This window comes from Salvelinus namaycush, chromosome 24, assembly GCF_016432855.1.
Source record: "Salvelinus namaycush isolate Seneca chromosome 24, SaNama_1.0, whole genome shotgun sequence".
In the NCBI taxonomy this organism is placed as follows: Eukaryota; Metazoa; Chordata; class Actinopteri; order Salmoniformes; family Salmonidae; genus Salvelinus; species Salvelinus namaycush.
In genome coordinates this window covers 7,708,282-7,729,617 of record NC_052330.1, presented here as the reverse complement: position 1 = coordinate 7,729,617, position 21,336 = coordinate 7,708,282, and the positions used below count along the sequence as shown (strand labels likewise).

The following is a 21,336-nucleotide window of genomic DNA, read 5'->3' as shown; positions in this document are numbered from 1 at the left end:
TGTGTGAACAGGCACTGTCTGTGTGTCTTGCGCTGTATTGCACAAATTACACTGCACAAATGAGGGCCCACAGTCCATTTGGTTATAAAGATTACACTGTACTATGTTTAAATAGCGATGATCTCCTGTAGGCCTTGCGTTGATCCTTAGATATTGCATCAATTCACATTTGATGTGACAGATGTCTGCTTAGCCACAAATGGATGTTCTGGCCTCACCCTTATCGTGGTGGACCAATCCCGTAGCACAATGGACCGGCAGGGGAACTCATTGAAGATCATTGCATTACTGACTCAGTCAGCGACTGCCTAAAACAATCAAATCAACGATACTGTCATGTTATTTAAAATCCCAGAGGCATCTGCTGAGAGAGTTAAGATTACGTTGCTTCCTGAGGCTTATTGAGAAAGAATTTAGCAGATTTGTGTACACCTTCCACCTTTACTTTCCATTACAATACCTAGAAAGGATCATTGTCCAATATTAATCCTCTCTGACCTTGTGAGAAGAATATGGCATTGATTTGATTGGAACTGTTGATGTGGGTGATGATTCCAGTGGTTTTCTTATTTAAGTAGCATGATGTTTGAAGCGTTACTTGAGATTTGCAGGTCAAAATAGGAAATGGCCTCGCACATCACTGTCGGCTTGTTTTATGAGTTTTAGGTCAACCACCTTGGAGGAGCTTCACTCATGCCTCTCTTATTGCCACTAGAGTTCTTTCTACCGAGGCTTTTCGTTTTAAGACCAAGCTTAAGCTGCTTGGAATGTTTTATAGCTTTGAGTATATAGGCATTACGAGCCCGATTCAGACTTAGGAAATGTACGTCTTTCCTACGCAAGCTTTCCTATGCACTTCTCAATAGTTGGTCTTCAGACTTACCTTGTGCAGGTATGTAACAGGATTGGCAGGCGTGGTGCCCTTGCGCACTCTGAATACACGCTGAATAAATGTAATTAAACCGCTGAAACCCTCCCACATCCCAACAGATTTTCTCGTGGAGTTTTCAGTACATTCAGTACGTTTTTTAGTACATTTATCTAAAGCCATCCCTTTAAATTTGGTGTACCTTTAATCTTAATTTTCTCAACAGACTGACTAGAATATATGGAGAGAACGGTTCAGAATATTAGGGATCAATGGAAGAAAGCTATGTAAACACATGCATATTCATCTCCTTTTCAGCACCAGTTGGTAGATTTAAAAATACTCTGATCTTGTATATTATTTTGGGTTAGGAACATATTTATGAATAATACAAAAACAGGTTTGGAGAACCTTTACGCACTAAATATATTGGTGAATCAAAAATACAGTGGTTTGATTCATCCTGAAAGTTGCATTGTTCAATTGTTCAATCAATGAAATATTGGAAGGTGAGGAAAGTGTACAATAGGGGTTGAACGGTAGTCCTATAAATCTACCCTAATAGTCTTTACTATAATCATGGAACTGTGATGACAACGGTCAAGTAGTCGGGAACCATGCGCCAGTCTCCAGGTTTAAACTTCTACGTGTGGTCTGTGTTCCATAATGATTCAAATAGGCTACATGTCCCAAATTATTGCACAATGTTATTATACTATTGCATCGAAAGTGACAGTGGAAAGAAAGGTCAACTAATGATGTAATGGAATGATGGAAAATGTAAAGAAACTAACACTAAAGTGAAATAAAATTTTCTATCTAGAACCTAAAATGGTTCTTCAACTGTCCCAATAGGAGAACCCTTTGAAAACCCCTTTTTGCTTCCAGGTAGAATTATTTTGGTTCCAGAGGGTTCTACATGGAACCCAAAATAGTTCTACCTGGAACAAAAAAAGTGTTCTACATGGAACCAAAAAGGGTTTTCCTATGGGGACAACCGAAGAAACCTTTTGGAACCCTTTTTTCTAAGAGTGTATAAGTGACGGTGGCTACCGAGAGTGGCTTAAAAAAACATTTAAACAGTGAAAAGTCCAGGCATATAATTTATACATTCTAGAAATCATAAATCAACTCAGTAGATTTGGCACTATACTGTCATTTGCACATGGCTATACAGAAGCCTATAGCTTGGATCTCCAAATTTCATCCAGCATTTTATAAACTTCACTGTGGAAAAGTTGATATGCTGTTATGCTTCAGTTGGCTGCCATACAACCTGAAGTTGGGGAGAAGAAAATTCAGGACACTAAAATTAGTATGATATGTTATATTTGGTCGGTATGTCGGTATGTATTCATTTGTGGATGTCCATCATTCATTTCGTATGATATGTTATGAATTAAAATGTGTATGATAGTTCAATATGTTATGAATTTGCAATACACATGATATGAATTCCAATTTTTGGTGGCTAATGTTAGCTATGCATTAAGGTTAACTTTTTTTACCTTTATTTAACTAGGCAAGTCAGTCAAGATCAAATTCATATTTTCAACTTAAGCCGACTGCCTTGTTCAGGAGCAGAATGACAGATTTCTACCCTGTCAGCTCAGGGATTTGATCTTGCAACCTTTTGGTTGCTAGTCCAACGCTCTAATCACTAGGCTACCAGCCACCCCTGAGGTTAGGTGTTAGGATAAAGGATTAGGGTTAGGGTTAGCTAACATGCTAAGTAGTTGCAAAGTAGCTCAAATGCTAAAGTTGTCCTTGATGAGATTCGAACACGTATGCTAGACGTTCGCGTTATACGTCCACCCCACCCTCCTTTCATTTTTACCTTAAGTAACCTTCTTTCTGTCTTATGTAGCCATACCAAACGTAACATATCATACTCATTTACGTGTCTCAGATTTTTGTTTACTATGTTACTTCTAGTCTATGAGACCAGCCTGTGCCATGTGACTGGTTTTACAGTTGTATCCAGCTATCATAAGGTACAACTAGAATGTAGCCTATGGAGAAAGCATTCAGAATGGAGATCAACAAAATACAGTCATCAAAACATATGCATATCTCAGTTTCGGGAACCCATGCATAGATTTAAAAACACTCTGATGTTTCACAATATGTAGGTTTAGGGAAGTTTTCATGATCCCTTGGCAATCATGGAAAAATGGGTTGAGAGTCTTTACGCACAAAAGAAAAGGAAAAAGGTGGTTTGATTCATTTATAGAATTGCTACATTCAGTTCTTCAAACCATGGTAATGTTGGAAGATTAGTGTACATAGAATTATTATAGGGAGAATAGTGTACAATACCCTGGTCTATTGTCCGCACTCGCCATGGAACTGTGTGATGACACAGTCAAGTTTTGCGTCATGCGTCAGGTTCAGACTGCTTGGTGTGCACTTATTATGTCATTTTTTTACATTAAATATGGTAAACTGTTAGTGATCCTCAGCAACAACCACCGTGACAGCATTTACAGAAGAAGAAGAATGAAACGAAATGTGGACTATACCAACTGAAGGGATCCAACAGTACATTGACAGTTAAATATGTGTGGATATTAAGCCTACTGACGGACGATATTGAAAGTGGCTAATATTTAACATGATAGAAATAGGAAACAGAGAAAGTCTGGATATATAATTAAAACATTGGAGTGTGACCAAATGTTAGATTTTCAGCGACTGTCATTGCGCAATGCATCATCACATTCAGATATACCCATTTGGCTTGCGTCTCCAAGTTTCATCCCTTGAAGTTAAAAGGCCATACAATTTAAATTCTGCACAATGGCACATTTCATAAACATCACTGTGGGAAAGTTGAAATGTTAATATGCTTTAGTTTGCTGCCATATACTGTAACTGGTTTCACATTTGTCTCCAGCGATTATAAGTTAAAATAGATCTGTGAGAGAAAAATGACCTATTTACCTGATTTGTTTGATATTAATAGTTAACAATTAATAATTAACAAATAGTAAGACATTTCTGTTCTATTAATGCTGTGTTTCTGTAAAGGGATGGTTTCCACTCTAGCTTCCTGCAGTTAGCCTGGGCATATGTTCAAGGAAATGGGTTTTGATAGAGATAACTTGAGCTGACAATGACTTTGTGATAAAAACCTACAGCTGGCATTCCATAGACAATATGTGGTGTGTGTGACCCGAGATAAAGATTTTAGAACAATCCCTCATTGTTTCATCTTCATCATGGCATCTGGGAAACTAAGCCGGGTTGGGGGTAAAAGAAAATCCGTGCAGATAACCAGGAGATGAACCCAAGGTGGCTTATGATGCCCACCGATCAGCATGGGAAGGGTGGAACCAGCCCTGTATAAGCATTTTTAGGTCTCCTATATAAGATCTCAGTTTTTTTCCTTATCAGTTAAGATCTCGGCAACACACTCAAGAGGATGGGGTCGACGGCTTCATTATTGCAATAATTCATCGATATTAAATAAAGATGATAGTTTGAAGAACTGACAGTCTCTCTCAGTATGAATTTCCATGACAATTTACAATCCCCATATCCAAACAGCTTACTAATTTACTTAGCTCTTATCAATAGCTCTTATCAATTTGTAAATTACAGTGCATCTAATCTGAAAAAATAAAGTATATATTCCACTTGGAATCAACAGGTTGCTCGACCTTATTCATCTTTTCATCGCTTAAATGTGGTGGAATTATAAGGGAAATAAGTCAAAGTCAGAATGTGGCATATCTGTAGACACACCTTTGTCATACCTCTATTTCTGTGATCTCCACCCTGAACGAATAGCCGGTTGAAAAGTGTTACCTCATGCCTAAATTCAAGGTCAGAATACGTATAGTGAGAAAAGTTCATAAAAAGGGAATTAACTTCCATTTAAGCATGCATAACTCAAAGGGGCTTAAGTTATTGTAAAATTATATGAAACTATATTGTTCTTCTACAAAGAAGGTTGTCTTAAATTGGAAATTCATTGCAAATCATAAATGGACCAAATCAGTCAACCTCTGACCTGACGGATTCTAAAGCAAGGCAAAAATTCTTCTGTAAACTGAATTTGCTTAATGTCTTTCTGACACCAATTATAGAATAAAACATGTTTTATGCAATGTACAGTACCAGTCAAAAGTTTGGACACACAAAACTATGAAATAACCCAGAGTTACCTCTGCTGCAGAGGATAAGTTCATTACAGTTACCAGCCTGAGAAATTGCAGCCCAAATAAATGCTTCACAGAGTTCAAGTAACAGACACATCTCAACATCAACTGTTCAGAGGAAATTGCGTGAGTCAGACCTTCATGGTCGAATTTCTGCAAAGAAACCACAACTAAAGGACACAAATAAGACGAAGAGACTTGCTTGGCCCAAGAAATACAAGCAATGGACATTAGACCGGTGGAAATTTGTCCTTTGGCCTGATGAGTTCAAGTTTGAGATTTTTTATTCCAACCGCCGTGTCTTTGTGAGACGCAGAGTAGGTGAACGGATGATCTCCGCATGTGTGGTTCCCATCGTGAAGCATGGAGGAGGAATTGTGATGGTGTGAGGGTGCTTTGCTGGTTACACTGTCTGTGATTTATTTAGAATTTAAGGCGCACTTAACCAGCATGGCTACCACAGCATTCTGCAGCGATACACCATCCCATCTAGTTTGCGTTTAGTGGGACTATCATTTGTTTTTCAACAGGACAATGACCCAGCACACCTCCAGGCTGTGTAAGGGCTATTTGACCAAGAAGGAGAGTGATGGAGTGTTGCATCAGATGACCTGGCCTCCACAATCACATGACCTCAACCCAATTGAGATGGTTTGGGATGAGTTGGACCGCAGAGTGAAGGAAAAGCAGCCAACAAGTCCTCAGCATATGTGGGAACTCCTTCAAGTCTGTTGGAAAAGCATTCCAGGTGAAGCTGGTTGAGAGAATGCCAAAGCTGTCATCAAGGCAAAGGGTGGCTACTTTGAAGAATCTCAAATTTGGATTTGTTTAACACTTTTTTGGTTACTACATGATTCCATATGTGTTATTTCATAGTTTTGATGTCTTCACTATTATTCTACAATGTATAAAATATAAAAAATGAAGAAAAACCCTTGAATGAGTAGGTGTGTCCAAACTTTTGACTGGTACTCTATATGTTATGAGGGAATCATATCATAATTCCCAGATTAAGATTATTTCTAGAGAAAAAGATTACATCAGTGAAAAGATATGGCAGAATACCCTTTGCCTTTTAATCCCTTAGGTCAATGCTAAAGTAGTGACTCCTCTAATAGCCTGGAGAATATTCTCCTAAAGAGCTTCTAACCTGCACACTCAAATTGAATGGTGCTCAGTAGTCCTAGCAGCTGCCTGGACAAAACAAACATGGAAATGGCACCCTATTCCCTATATAGTGCACTACTTTTGACCAGGGCCCTATCCTACTGTACTTCCTACTTTCAAGCAATGCTTTAAGCAATGCCCTGGTCAGCAACACTACCATCAAGTGGATGAATGCTGGTGCAAATTGATGGTAGTGTTATTTTTTGAAGATGTCTGAATGCACATGGGACTTGGGAACAACTCTTCTGATAGGCTGTTTGAATGGACTGTCATGTTGATACAGTGTCCTTTAGATCCCATTTTTCTTGTTTTTCTTATAGATTCAAAAGAGAAGTACCACTGACAGTAAAAGGACATCAAAAGGTTGGCAGGTAAGAATTCTTAATCTAAATACAGTCTCACTGACATAGAGTTTAGTCCAGAGGATCTGATTAAGGGGAGCAAAGCAACAATCACCACTGGATTATTTACTTGGTTATTTTTATTTAACAAAGAAATAAACGCAACATGCAACAATTTCAAAGATTTTACTGTGTTAAAGTTCATATGAGGAAATAAATGGAAATAAATTCATTAGGCCCTGATCTATGGATTTCACATGACTGGGAATACAGATATTCATCTGTTGTTCACAGATACCTTAAAATAAATGGGCCTCGCAATGGGCCTCAGGTACTCGTCACGGTATTTCTGTGCATTCAAATTGCCATCAATAAAATGCAATTGTGTTCTTTGTCCGTAGATTCTGCCTGCCCATAACATAAACCCACCGCCACCATGGGGCACTCTGTTCACAAAGTTGACATCAGCAAACCGCTCGACTACATGACGCCATACACTTGATATGTGGTTGTCAAGCCGGGTAGATGTACTGCCAAATTCTCTAAAATAAAATTGGATGCAGCTTATGGTAGAGAATTGAACATTAAATTCTCTGGCAACAGCTCTGGTGGACATTCCTGCAGTCAGCATGCCAGTTGCATGCTCCCTCAAAACTTGAGACATCTGTGGCATTGTGATGTGTGACAAAACTGCAGATTTTAGAGTGGCCTTTTATTGTCCCGAGCACAAGGTGCACCTGTGTAATGATCATGCTGTTTAATCCGCTTCTTGATTATCTTGGCAAAGGAGAACAGGGATGTAAACAAATTTGTGCACAAAATTTGAGAGAAATATGCTTTTTGTGCATATGGAAAATGTCTGGGATCTTTTATTTCAGCTAATGAAACATTGGACCAACACTTTACATGTTGCGTTTATATTTTTGTTCAGTATACTTATTTAAGAGTATAGCTTTTGTTAAAGTGGAACTGACAGCGTTTTAGCAAAATTACATTTGATTAAAATTGGTTCATATACACCCCCAGGAAGAATATGACACTTTTCTAAGCGAGCACTTAGATATGGTCATTTTCATAAATTCATAAAATGTTTGGGTATGACGTATAGTCGGGCATTTGTGAAAATTCTAAAGCAATATCATGTGGGAACGACGACCGTGTGTTTGCAGTAAATAAAACCTAATAAAAACATACAGTATGTCTTGTCCAGGACCGGAGTCTACGCAGACCGGTGCGCCATAATCAATCAGAGCTACAGTAGGCCTTCATGCAAATAAGCCATTTGCCACACTGGCCTACCATCATTCACTTTGAACTGGTTTGTGTGTTTACAGGCAGTAGCAACAGAGCGACTTCAGATCATTAGAAAGAAATCACTAGGCTACCTGGGGTGGCAGGTATTGCTAGCTAGCCAAATGTCTAGCTGTAGCCACCGAAAAGCGATATGAAGGGGAAAAGTTGGTCACTCGTCCACTCCTCCAATGACATGACATTCTCCCTGGTTATCCAGTTAGCTAACTCTAGGCTCCATTGTTTAGCTTCCTAAATAAGTAGCTACATAAATAGATACGCTAGCCTATTGGCCACGTTGTGACTGACTTGTGATCGTTTCCTTTGCCAGTTTGATTGTGTTGACATTCCCAGCCCAGTTACAATCGTCCGTTATTGTCCAACATATTGAGTCATTGAAACTGGAACAGTGCATCCCGAATGGAGGCAGTAAACAATGTACCAGGCCAGCTGTGATCTACAACCTGATAGTAATATTTATATTGGACTACCAAGAAATGTATTGGTGAATTATATTAATCATGCATTGAACTGCATCCATCTATTCTGCCAACAATGCCTTACTCTATGTCATGGAATTTTGAGTCAAATGTAACCTGTTTTTAAAACCTCTTATAAAGTTGTTTTTGTTGCATAAACTAGGAATTTTATATTTTTGACTGTCATCGATTGTTTGTTTCATTTCTGCAAACTTGTTAAAACGCTGTCAGTTCCACTTTAAATTATACTCAGAGTATAAAAGTCGGCTTTGGAGCCTTTTACCTTACGTCGCTTACGTCGCGTGCGTGAGCGTTGCAAAATAAATGTACACATACATGTTATTCAATCATTGCACACAGACTGCTTGCGCGCGTCAACGAGCGTCTGCGTAGCCAGGCACTAAAATATAACTTGGTTCTATTTGTGATGCTTGACGCGCTGCAAGTCCCGCCTCTCCCATCTCCTCATTGGTTTTTAGGAGCATATACCCACGTGCCATCACCTCATTGGTTTTTAGGAGCATATACCCACGTGAGTGATTGAAAGATGAACTAAGGTCCACACTCCAGTCCAGTTGGTAGTGGTAATGCACCTTAAAGATGGTTGCCAACCCCCATATAACGTCCAAAGAAAAAGAAGCCTGAAGGAGGAGATATTACTAGAAATGAACTCGGTTTACCCTTTTATCTGTGGATGAATTGTCGGAGTAGAGGACACGCGATCAGAACACGCGATCAGGAAACTGTTGCTAACTAATTTGTCATGGGATATAAACATTGGGTTGTTTACCTGAAATGCACAAGGAGATGGCACGTGGGTATATGCAACTAAAAACCAATGAGGAGATGGGAGAGGCGGGACTTGCAGTGTATCAAGCGTCACAAATAGAACCAAGTTCCAATTTAGCGCCTGGCTACGCAGACGCTCGTTGACGCGTGCAAGCAGTGTGGGTGTGTAACCGATGTGAAATGGCTAGCTAGTTAGCGGTGGTGCGCGCTAATAGCGTTTCAATCGTTGACGTCACTCGCTTTGAGACCTTGAAGTAGTGGTTCCCCTTGCTCTGCAAGGGCCGCGGCTTTTGTGGAGCGATGGGTAACGATGCTTCGTGGGTGACTGTTGTTGATGTGTGCAGAGGGTCCCTGGTTCGCGCCCGGGTCGGGGCGAGGGGATGGACTAAAGTTAAACTGTTACAGGTGCAATGATTGAATAGCATGTATGTATACATGTGTACATTATTTTGCACCGCTCGCGCACGCAACGCGAGCGGTGTGGTCAGCATGTTATCCTTAGCATGGGCAGGGTCAAGGTAAGTTCATATGCCTTGTTCATATGCCATGGGCGGCAGGGTAGCCTAGTGGTTAGAGCGTTGGGCTAGTAACCGAAAGGTTGCAAGTTCAAATCCCTGAGCTGACAAGGTACAAATCTGTCGTTCTGCCCCTGAACAAGGCAGTTAACCCACTGTTCCTAGGCCGTCATTGAAAATAAGAGTTTGTTCTTAACTGACTTGCCTAGTTAAATAAAAAAAAGGTTAAAAATGTAAGTCGCTCTGGATAAGAGCGTCTGCTAAATGACTTAAATGTAAATGTAAATGTGATGCATAGTTCCAACTTGATATGAAAAAGACTGCCATAATTAATTAATCCTCATGAATATAAGCATAATTCTATGGACATTCTGATAAGCTTATATCTTGTAAGCCCCTTTGCCTTCTGATTGTGATTATTGTTATAGGACAAATACATGTTGTATGTAGGGTACCATTCGATAGGATGGTTGGTTTTCATATAGCCTGAGTGCCAGTCTGTTTGTGCGCTCATGACAACTTGTCACTCATTGTCATACCAAACATGTTTGGTTTGACAGTGACAGCAGTGGAGTTGGCAAGAGCACAAATAGATCTAGGACAGAATAGTCTTGACAGTATGCTAGAGGTTCAGACACAATGAAAATAAGTGTAATTTGAAACAGTTTGTTTCATTAGTCATGTTTTTGTCCCCCCCTCGCAGCACTATACTGAGAAGAATTCCAGATATCACCAAAAACACCATGAGTAATTCAGAACAGCTCTTAAGCATAAATGATCACGACTTCACAATGAGGCCTGGCTTTGGAGGTGAGTTTTTTTTAACAGTGCTTTATTGTGAGCCGTACAAATCTATCATTATCATCATCATCCTACTGTACAGTTCACCGATATTTTCTGACATACTTTCAATTCTTACTTAATCAGGATTTATCATTAAGTCGTTGTTAAATCATGCATTGATGTCGATGACAGATTTTCTGAAACGTTACAGCTGTTTTACTCAAGTGAAGATATAGGCCTTTATCAGTTCTCATAAGCGGATATTGGAAGCGGATGTACACGATGTCTCGTGCTGCAGTGTGCCTTGAATTGATGAGATAACCAACTGGGATTATGTCTGCTGTGATTAATTACACAGTAGTAGCACTAGTCTGGAGCTCAGGGTTTCAATAACCCTTCTCTGACTTCTCTAATCTGAAGCCTTCTTGGGACCCAAATCCAGCTACTGCTTACTGATGGATTCATCCCAAAACACCAATAAAAGGGGATAAATTGGGATGTAATTTAAGTCCAGAAATTATTAAGATTCCAGAATAATCTATACAGACAGTGAATTGTAACAGACGTAAACATAAAAAATGCAGGGTAATAATTCTGCTGTGGTGTTTAAAGCCAGTGAATAGTTGATGTGTGATTGCTCCATATGATATGACATATTTTACAGCATACTGACTCAACCATGGATTAACAATATAAATCAAATCAAATCAAATGTATTTGTCACATACACATGGTTAGCAGATGTTAATGCGAGTGTAGTGAAATGCTTGTGCTTCTAGTTCCGACCATGCAGTAATGTCTAACAAGTAATATAACCTAACAATTTCACAACAACTACCTTATACACACAAGTGTAAAGGAATGAATACGAATATGTGCATAAAAATATATAAATGAGTGATGGCCGAACGGCATAGGCAAGATGCAGTAGATGGTATAGAGTACAGTATATACATATGAGATGAGTAATGTAGGGTATGTAAACATTATATTAAGTGGCATTGTTTAAAGTGGCAATATATCCGATATATCATCTTGTGTGAATCTGCACTTCAGCATATAACAACATTGCCACATCATTTTGTACTAAGAGGCAATGTAGGCTCTTATAACTGAGTCGTATCTTTGACTGTTTTACATTGCGGTTATACGTACATACAGTACCAGTCAAAAGTTTGGACATACCTACTCATACTCATCAAGCGTTTTTCATTATTTGACTATTTTCTACATTGTAGAATAATAGTGAAGACATCAAAACGATGAAATAACACATATGGAATCATGTAGTAACCAAAAAAGTGTTAAACAAATCAAAATAGATTTTAGATTCTTCAAAGTAGCCACCCTTTGCCTTGATGACAGCTTGTGTGTTTTTTGCAGGGCTCTGGATGAAAGGGACTAGAGGAGAAAAAGCTCATTGTTTTTAATAGAATTGTCTAGATACACATGACCCTTATATACAGCTTCATAATCCAGACAGTTTAGTATTACAGCATTTTTGAAGTATAATTTTAGATAGCCATTGACCTTTTGTTTCTGTCTGTATTTAATTATGTACTGTCAAGATTACCCCTACTCCGATAATTAACTATATAAGTTATTTAAGGAAACGAGTTACATAAATGTTAACATATCTGATTGGTTTTGTTATAGTGCTGTCAAATAATATATATTTTTTATCAAGTTAGTTGCAGGATTTGCTTTGATTAATCGCGATTTCTGTGATTTAGGATTTTAGGATTTTATATAAACATAAGAATATTGACACCTTGATTTTGTTCAAAGTAACGGTAAGGGTTAGGGTTAGGGTTAGGGTTAGGGTTAGTAAATTGATAAAGCACACTTTCTTTAACCTCAATCTTAACTTGTTTTGACATCACATTGTTGTTTTTAGCTGTATAGATTTATGTATTTGGGATGTTTTCAGTTTATTTTGAACACTGTTTTTTAAATGAGTGCCCGACATTTTTCAAAATGGACCTCAAGTTAACTGATTAACTGTGACAGCCCAATGGAATTTGTTTACTTATGTGTTTCCTTTGAATTAAGTTAAGATTTGAGTTGTGTGTCTTTGCAGGACCTGCTGTTCCAGTTGGCGTTGATGTTCAGGTAGAAAGTCTGGACACGATCTCAGAAGTTGACATGGTAAGTGGTTCGATACGTTCTGTGAGCTGTGATGTAAACCAAAATAAAGCATCCAAGATGCATAGATCATCCATGATTTGATGATATGGAAAGAAGAAGGCCAGACAATATGTGATGGCTCTGTTGAAATACTAGCATTGTTATGCTTTGTGTTTCAGGACTTCACCATGACCCTGTATATTAGACACTACTGGAAAGATGAGCGCCTCTCTTTCCACAGCACCACCAATAAGAGCATGACCTTTGACGGGCGCCTGGTCAAGAAGATCTGGGTGCCAGACATGTTCTTTGTCCACTCCAAGAAGTCCTTCACACACGACACCACCACAGATAATGTCATGCTGAGAGTCTACCCTGATGGCAAGGTGCTCTACAGCCAAAGGTAATTCACCTGGTCAGAGTCAAACTTTAGTTTTGTTCTCAGTTTAAAGCATACTGGTGTAATGGAAGAGGTTTAGTGAAACATACTTCTGTGATGATGAGTAACCTTGCCTGAGAGTGGAAGACTTGATAATAATGGATTGGATATATATATAGCATCTTTCTACCTACTGAAGTACTCAAAGTGCTTTACATAGCATGGGAGAAACTCACCTCATCCAGGGGCGTCTCTAGCCTTTTGGGGGCCCTAAGCAAGATTTGGTTAGGGGACCCCCACCTACATTTTACATACAGGAGCATTTACAGTAGGGTTAAGTGCCTCAATCAAGGGCACATAGACAGATTATTCACCTAGTGGACTAAGGGATTCAAACCAGCAACATTTCAGTTACTGGCCCAACGCTCTTAACCGTTAGGCTACCTGCCACCCATGGGACTCTGGTCAAAAGTAGTGCAATTAATAGTTTTCCAACTTGCGAAAAATACATTATACTGGGCCCCCTCTTGACAGTGGAGAGAAATATTTTAGATTTAAAGTTAATTTCTTGCAATTCTACACATTTTGCCATTGGGTAGAGAGAACATTTTGCAGTTTTATTGCTAATTTCCTGCAATTTTCTTGCAATTTCCTGTAATTACTTATGCCATGCTAACATGATCTGAGTGAGAATGACTAACGAAATCAATGGGGGCTCCCTGGAGATCTGGGCCCCTGGGCACGTGCCCTGCGTGCCTGTTTGGTATTTGGTCATGATAGCTGGCTAGACTAAATACCGATCTAACAATTGTTAGATTACATGGCCTGAGTGACTGTCAGTGACAGACATAATAAGAGAAAAAGTAATTATGCACACATTTTGAACCTGCTTTATTCTACTATTCTTACTCCCAATAGTAAGTTGAGACCCCACTGAGTTCCTAATTTTTAAAAATGTTTTTGGTCAGGCCCCGTAGTGGCCGGGGGCTCTAAGCAACCGTTTATGTTGCTCATGCCAGGAACCAGCCCTGACCTCATCCACCACCAAGGCTTTAGCTAAGCAGATACCCTTGTGAACTGTAGTGAGTACAGTAGCTTGTTACGTAAAATTAATCCAGAAAAAGCCGACAAATGATGGGTGAAATCTAGTTTGCTAGGTCTGATCACTATTTGGAATGGAATCAACTGAAGAGAAGTGTGTGGTGTTGCAAACACTAGTCTTTGCCAACTGGCAATTTACCCCCAAAGTGATTTCATTACGCAAATCACATAGCTGCCAGATGAGGCAGGCTAAATTTAAACCTTCCATTCTGCTTCTTTTTTTTTTTTACCCATGAGCAATTTGCAAATGACAAAGTGCTGTCATGCTGTTATTGTGGGATCTATATCCTGGCCAAGTGTGTCTATATATTTAACTTGACCAAATAGACATGCAGTTTGTCTCATCACAGCATCATTTAATGAATGTGGTGATGAACTGTTTGTCAGTAAAGTATAGGCAAGCTGCAGGAAGAAAGTGAGTTTGTAATTTTAGTGAGTAATCAGAATGCTGGACCCAAGAGAGACACTGAATTTGTAATCCACAGGTGGTCCATTTGAGAGTTTAGTCAGCAAGAGCCAGTATCAAGATGTCTGTGTCAGTAGCGCCCTCTGCTGGCAGTCAAAACACACTGCATACAGTCTTCTTGACACCTGTGGACACGGATAGTCATTAACACTTCCATCACTGGTGGAGTCAGCGATCATGCTCCCAAAACTCTGGTTTTGGGACTGTGAAGTCTGCCCTGGTAGACACACAGGCCGTCTGTAATCCCAATTTTGCGGTGGATTATAGGATTTCTCTGTCATTACGGATGTATAGGATTTGCGGAGGGACAGGGTGGTGTGTGTTCTACTTTAGATACAATGCAGGCTCATCATTAGGGTTAATCTCTCCGGGGGTTGGAACCAGAGATTTGACAGACAGAAACAGATTGGGAAGGGGATTAAATACCTGTTTACTATACGTGGACCTCCCTCCCAGAGGATCCCGTGTAGCAGCGGGTCTCTTCTATACTGAGCTGGATTATCTCCGCCATTTTCAATGCATTCATCCCTGCCCTGGGGGCTCCAAATCTCCTCAAACAACGGACTCTGTGTGTACTGTATGTGTCTGAAATATGATATACAACAACACATATTCCCCCACATCCCCCAGCCCCAACCTATTTCTCGTTGTATTATTGTATCTACATTACTCAGTGTATTTATTGACCCGTAGGACAGTCCTTCCAGGATTCTGCGATCTGAACAGTATTATTATTATTATAATTTTAACAATTCCCGCATATTATGTGTGGGCTTGTTAATTTGACTAATCACTGCACTAGTTCTGCATAAAACAGTCAAATCATCGCAATATTAGCGCCTGCAACTGAACCATCACTGCAGTACAAAAAGAGGGATCGCAATTTCAACCAATCACCGCACATTTACCCCATAATATGGTTCAATCAAGCCACACGTCAACACACTTTTTCCTTTGTCATTGCATTTTCATGACAAATTGGACAAAATCATTTCATTTTGCCATGCAAAATGTCAGCACTGCTGCAGCAAAATCAAGCATTTTTGTCTGCAAAATATACATGTTTTTTTCCTGTGAAACCTGGAGAACTACTCATCTTAGACTGAGTGCCAGTCTGTTTGTGCTAAAATGTCAACTCCTTGTCACTTATTGTCATGGCAAACATTGGCTTGACAATGACAGCAATAGCGCTGGCAAAAGCACAAACAGATCTGGGACCAGGCTGTACTCAGCTGTCTGTGTTGTGTTCTCATGCAGGGTGACAGTGACATCAATGTGCAGCATGGACTTGAGTCGCTTCCCTCTGGACACACAGACCTGCTCCCTGGAGATCGAGAGCTGTGAGTCTCTGCCCTTTTGACTCTCTCTCTCTCTCTGCTGTCAAATTCAAATATATAATATAATGCACCTGTTCATAGACTGTTTCAAGTGGGTGACACTGAACAGCATGTCCCTTTCTTTTCAGATGCGTACACGGATGACGATCTGATGCTCTACTGGAAGAAAGGGAACAATTCCCTAAGCACTGATGAAAATATCTCCCTCTCCCAGTTCCTCATCCAGGAGTTCCAAACCACCACAAAACTAGCCTTCTACAGCAGCACAGGTACAGCATTGAAGGCACATGCTGTTCACAGTGATTTATCAAGGTTGGGTTTCTGTTATGCTAATACAATGCATTGTATATAACATATGTAATAATGTTATCCTCTTCCCTCCAGGCTGGTACAACCGTCTGTACATCACCTTCACTCTACGACGCCACATCTTCTTCTTCCTGCTCCAGACCTACTTCCCCGCCACTCTGATGGTCATGTTGTCCTGGGTGTCCTTCTGGATCGACCGCCGGGCCGTACCGGCCAGGGTTCCTCTGGGTGAGTTAGACACTAGTAGTCCAAGATTTTAGTCAACGCTTGTTCGAAGCTTGTTACGATTCTGTCTTCTACAGTGTTCATGTTTCGTTATTACAAAGCCTAAACACCACTGATATTCTGCCTTCAGTAGTATATCCTGCTGTGTCCCTAAGTTTCGACCTTTCTGATCAGACGTTGTGTGTTGTACTGTGCTCCAGGTATCACCACGGTGCTCACCATGTCCACCATCATCACTGGAGTCAACGCCTCCATGCCCAGGGTTTCCTACATCAAAGCTGTGGACATTTACCTCTGGGTCAGTTTTGTGTTTGTGTTCCTATCGGTGATAGAGTACGCCGCAGTGAACTACCTGTCTACGGTGCAAGAACGGAAGGAAAAAAAGCTACGAGAAAGGGTAAGTGCCATCTTAACAAACCGTGGATCCAAAGTGTCAGTTTCTCAGTGTATAAAATATGCTCTGGGAAAAAGTTGACCATTTTAAAATTCCTCTGGAAAAAGTGTAGGCTAGATGTATACAGTATGTGCTTGTCGGATGGAAAATGTGGGTACTGTAGCTCGGGATCAAACCCAATCTCTGTGTCTGTCTGCAGCTGCCCTGCACCTGTGGCATGACCCACCCGGGCATGATGGGTAGCTACAGCGAGGAGGACGTCAACAACACGGGGAACTATGACTGTATGCCTGAGGAGAACGGCGCCATGAAGCAGCAGAGGATGATGGTCCATCTGGACATTGAGGAAAACAACCAAATCACAGGACATGTGGGCTCCAGTGCCTACAGCAGCATGTGGGTCGACACCCACGCCATAGACAAGTACTCCCGGGTCATCTTTCCTGGGTCGTATACTCTGTTCAACATCATCTACTGGTCCTGCTACCTCTAAAGATGCACAGAATGGAATGGAGGTAGTTTTCCAGATATAGAACCTTCAAAATACAGAAAGTGTCACAGTATGTTGCAGAACTCTTTATACTGTGACACTTTCTGTGTTTTGAAAGTTCTATATATTGAAAATGTGATTGCTGACATGCAAAACATTTTGGGACTGTATCAACAGTGGACTAATGCAAATACCAAAATATAGTTTTTGAGTGGTATTTTCCTTCAAGTGAGGGAACAAAGCTATACCAAATAATTTCTGTAACAATAAGTACATTATTGTGCAGTTTAAATGAGAGTAGCATCCAGAATTGCATGTCTAGGCAACTTTGTAAAACGTAAATGCAATGTCTATGATAACAGTGTCCAAATGGTTATTTCAAACTGTGCTATATAATTTCAGGGTATCATTTTGTGTATTTTGGTTTCAAATGGACCATTACACCTATTTTAATTGTGTTCCCCCTTTTCTGGAAATGCTTGAATATGTATTGAATAACAGTACTTGTACAGTGTTTTAGCATGAATCTGTTAACTGGTTAAAAATTATTCCATGCATTTCTTTCAGTTTCTGCACACCCTTCTCATTTATTTGAGTGTTTGATTCAACATGTGGGACAGGTTATTGAAATTTAAATTTTGTCATTGATTTAAATGTTTTCTTCTAATGGCTGTTTGTGAATTCTGTACATTATTCTTACATTTAGTAAATAGGCTACATATTTCTTGCTTTATCCACCTACCGTATATATGATGATGACAGCTTAATTCAAGTGCAATGAAATCTACTGGACTAACAGATTGAAGAAAACCCGAAATATTATTATCAGTAGACTTTTGTCAGATTAATTATTACATTTCCTGAATGGAGATATAAAAGTTAGGGTTACTTGCGTAACCCTGGTTCTATGCTAAAATGAGTGAGATGGGATTCACGGCTCTATGGGCTTGAAGAACCAATCACGCAACATCTGTTGGAGACAGACAGGTCAAGTGGCGAATGAGGTGAGCCCCTCTCCCCGTCAGGAGGTTGAAAAGATTTGGCATTGGCACTCAGATCGGGAAAATGTTCCACAGCTGCGCCGTTGAGAGCAACTTGACTGGCTGCAACACCACTTGATATGGCAACTGCACCGCCCTTGACTGCAAAACGCTACAGAGGGTGGTGCGGACGGCCCAGTACATCCAGGATCTCTATATCAGACGGTGTCAGAAGAAGGCCCCAAAAAATGCCAAATACTTCAGCCCCGAAGCCATAGACTGTTCACTCTGCTACCCTCCAGCAAACGGTACCAGAGCATCGGCTCTTGGACCAACAGGCTTCGAGACAGCTTCTACCCCCAAGCCATAAGACTGCTAAATAGTTCATTAAATGGTTACCCGGACTATCTGCATTGATCTGCATCTTGCACTGACTCTATGCACACCTGGCTTCGGAGAGCATGTCTGACATTTGAATATAGCCAACTCCCATATCTCAGAAATGCTCTCTGAAGCCAGGGTAGTCCCAAGAACATCACCCCCTCAGTGGCTTCAACAGTGAGGAAGTATACACCAACGAAGATGCAGTGACATCCAGAAGGTAAAAACGTAATAAACGTATGAGGTGTGGTCCAACATGCCATAACACAAATCTCCCTTAAGGAAATGCCTTACAACAGTGCCCAAGAGGTAGCCATACCTCTGGTGGAATGAGCCCATTTTAGTCATTTAGCAGACGCTCTTATCCAGAGGGACTTACAGTTAGTGCATTCATCTAAAGATAGTTAGGTCTGTAACCCTTGCAATAATTGTTTTTAGGGGGTAGATCAGCTTTAATATCGCAGATACAAAATAATATACAAATTTAAACCTTGCTATTATATTCTCCAATAAAATAGTCTTCACTATCCAAAGGGGGGATAGACCTTGCAGGGAGGCTCCCAGAAGTCACAGAGGTCATTGTCGTTGTAGCGCAATACTCTCACCTCTTCCAAGCAAATGCGCAAATTGCATACTGGACATAAACGGTGGAGACGCTATTCTTCCGTAGAAGTGCAGGGCGGCGGGTGGAGAGCCATTAACTAAATTTTAAGCGAGACAATTTTAATTGCCACTGTCCTTAGGCATAAAGGCGGGTTTGGGTAAGAATGTTACCCTTGATAACCCTGGGGCAAACTGTAGGCATGAATGGTGGACTGCATGCAGCTCACTCACTCACTGTGCGGATGTAAGTGCAATCAGCAAAGATGTCTTGAATGAGAGATATTTCCAGTGGCTCAAAAGGTTGCTGTGAAATCAGCCCATGCACAAAAGACAGATCCCAAGATGGGGCTAAAAGCGTGGAGACTGGGCGTAAGCGATGCTCTCCCTTTATAACAGAGGGTGTTTCCGTACTGTGTTGTCCTCGACAGGCAGAGATAGCGGCTGAATAGACCTTAACAGTGAACTGTTTTTCGGCCACACCACCAAATGTATCCTCTCACAGGCCAGGTCCAGATGGCCATGGTTTCTTGGTGAGGGTGTAAACTCTCTCTGCCCACCTGGGTCGAAAGATCCCTGCGTAACGGTAGTTGTCAAGACCTCAGAGCCCAACCAGAACCGCTAACCAGAGCCTCCCTGTCCATCGAGGGGCTAACAAGATGAGGGATAATACTTGTTCCCTCACTCTGTTTAGAGTGGGGAGTATCAAGCATAGAGGAGGAAAAGCGTAGAGAATTACCCCTTTGCCAAGCGTGTGCCAGCGCGTCCAATCCCAGTGGTGTATATCCTGCTATCGCCAAGAACAACAACAACACGTCTTTGTGCTATGTGAAGAGATCTACGGCGGCTAGACCGTATCACTCCCAGATCTGGTTCACCACCTGGGGATGGAGTCTACCCGTAACAGGTTCCCTCTGGACAACAAGTAATGAGAGGAGTCGTGCGTAATGAGAGGAAGTGTGCCCTGCTCCACAGTCTTGACAGCTAGTCTGTGTAGATGCAGAGAGCTAGTGACACCCTGGTGTGTTGATGTATGCCACTACAGTCGTATTGTCTGTCCTGACAAGGATATGATAATATCGAAGGAAGAGCAAAAAGTTTATCAGTTAGAATAAGACACTGTCAGCAGTTCGAGGTCATTTATAGTGTGGCAGAGCTGTGGGGACCCTCGTGAACTTCACCCCACCCTGTTCACGATGACACTACCCCTAGGGGAGTGCGTGAGAAGAAGATCGAGGGGCTCTTCCAGTTACGGAGCGCTGAGAGACAGTCTGTGACAGTGGAGGAAGGGGAGGACCATCCTCCTCAGTGAATTTCATTTATTTATTTATTTAGTGTAACATTTAAAAAGTTAGCCTTTTTAAATAAAACGATACAAAATATATTCACAAATAATTGATTCAAACACACTGTTTGCAATGAAGGTCTACAGTAGCCTCAGCAGCACTCTGTAGTGTAGCACCATGGTGTAGCCGGAGGACAGCTAGCTTCTGTCCTCCTCTGGGTATATTGTCTTCAATAGAAAACCTAGGCGGCTTATGGTTCTCACCCTCTTCCATAGACTTACACAGTAATTATGACAACTTATGGAGGACATCACCAAACCCATCAGAGCTTTTGCAGCATGAACTGACATGTTGTCCACCCAATCAAAAGATCAGAGAATGAATCTAGTACTGAAAGTATAAGCTACAGCTAGCTAGCACTGCAGTGCCTAAATGTGTGGTGAGTAGTAGACTCAAAGAGAGAGAAAGACAACGGTTTTGAACAAATGAATCTCTTAAAAAAAGAAGTGCTGCACCCGGGAGGAGGCAGGTCGGGACACGAAGTGAACTGTTGGATGCTGCCGCTGGAGACGTACCCCTAGGTCGGACGTCCCTTCTTTCCCCGAGGGAATTAAGTGTGCGGGACCTCATTGAGGCAGCAGCGAAGGACCGCTTCCACCGTCGGCCTCTGTTAGGAGAGTCGAACTAAGAGTTCGCAGCCTGCTGCATTGCTGAGGGTTTTGCGTTGCAGACAATCCTGGTGCCAGCGTGTTGCCCTCTCCCTACCGCAAGGCCTTGGCTCATGGAAGGGGAGACCGGGTTACCACGTTACCCAGATCTGGGGGACAAGCAGAAGTTAAAGGCTTCGCCTACCTTACGAAATTCTT

At 41.0% G+C, this 21,336-nt stretch overlaps 1 protein-coding gene across 1 annotated transcript; it reads left to right on the top strand.

Annotated features, from left to right (window-relative positions):
* Positions 1-6,534: 6,534 nt before the first annotated feature.
* LOC120019545 (gamma-aminobutyric acid receptor subunit rho-1-like) lies at positions 6,535-17,226 on the top strand. The gene is made up of 9 exons (XM_038962847.1): positions 6,535-6,569; positions 10,316-10,422; positions 12,476-12,543; positions 12,702-12,925; positions 15,726-15,808; positions 15,934-16,074; positions 16,190-16,342; positions 16,540-16,736; positions 16,933-17,226. The coding sequence occupies exons 2-9, from the start codon at positions 10,356-10,358 to the stop codon at positions 17,224-17,226; spliced, it is 1,227 nt and encodes a 408-aa protein (XP_038818775.1). The 5' UTR covers positions 6,535-6,569; positions 10,316-10,355.
* The last annotated feature ends 4,110 nt before the right edge of the window (positions 17,227-21,336 follow it).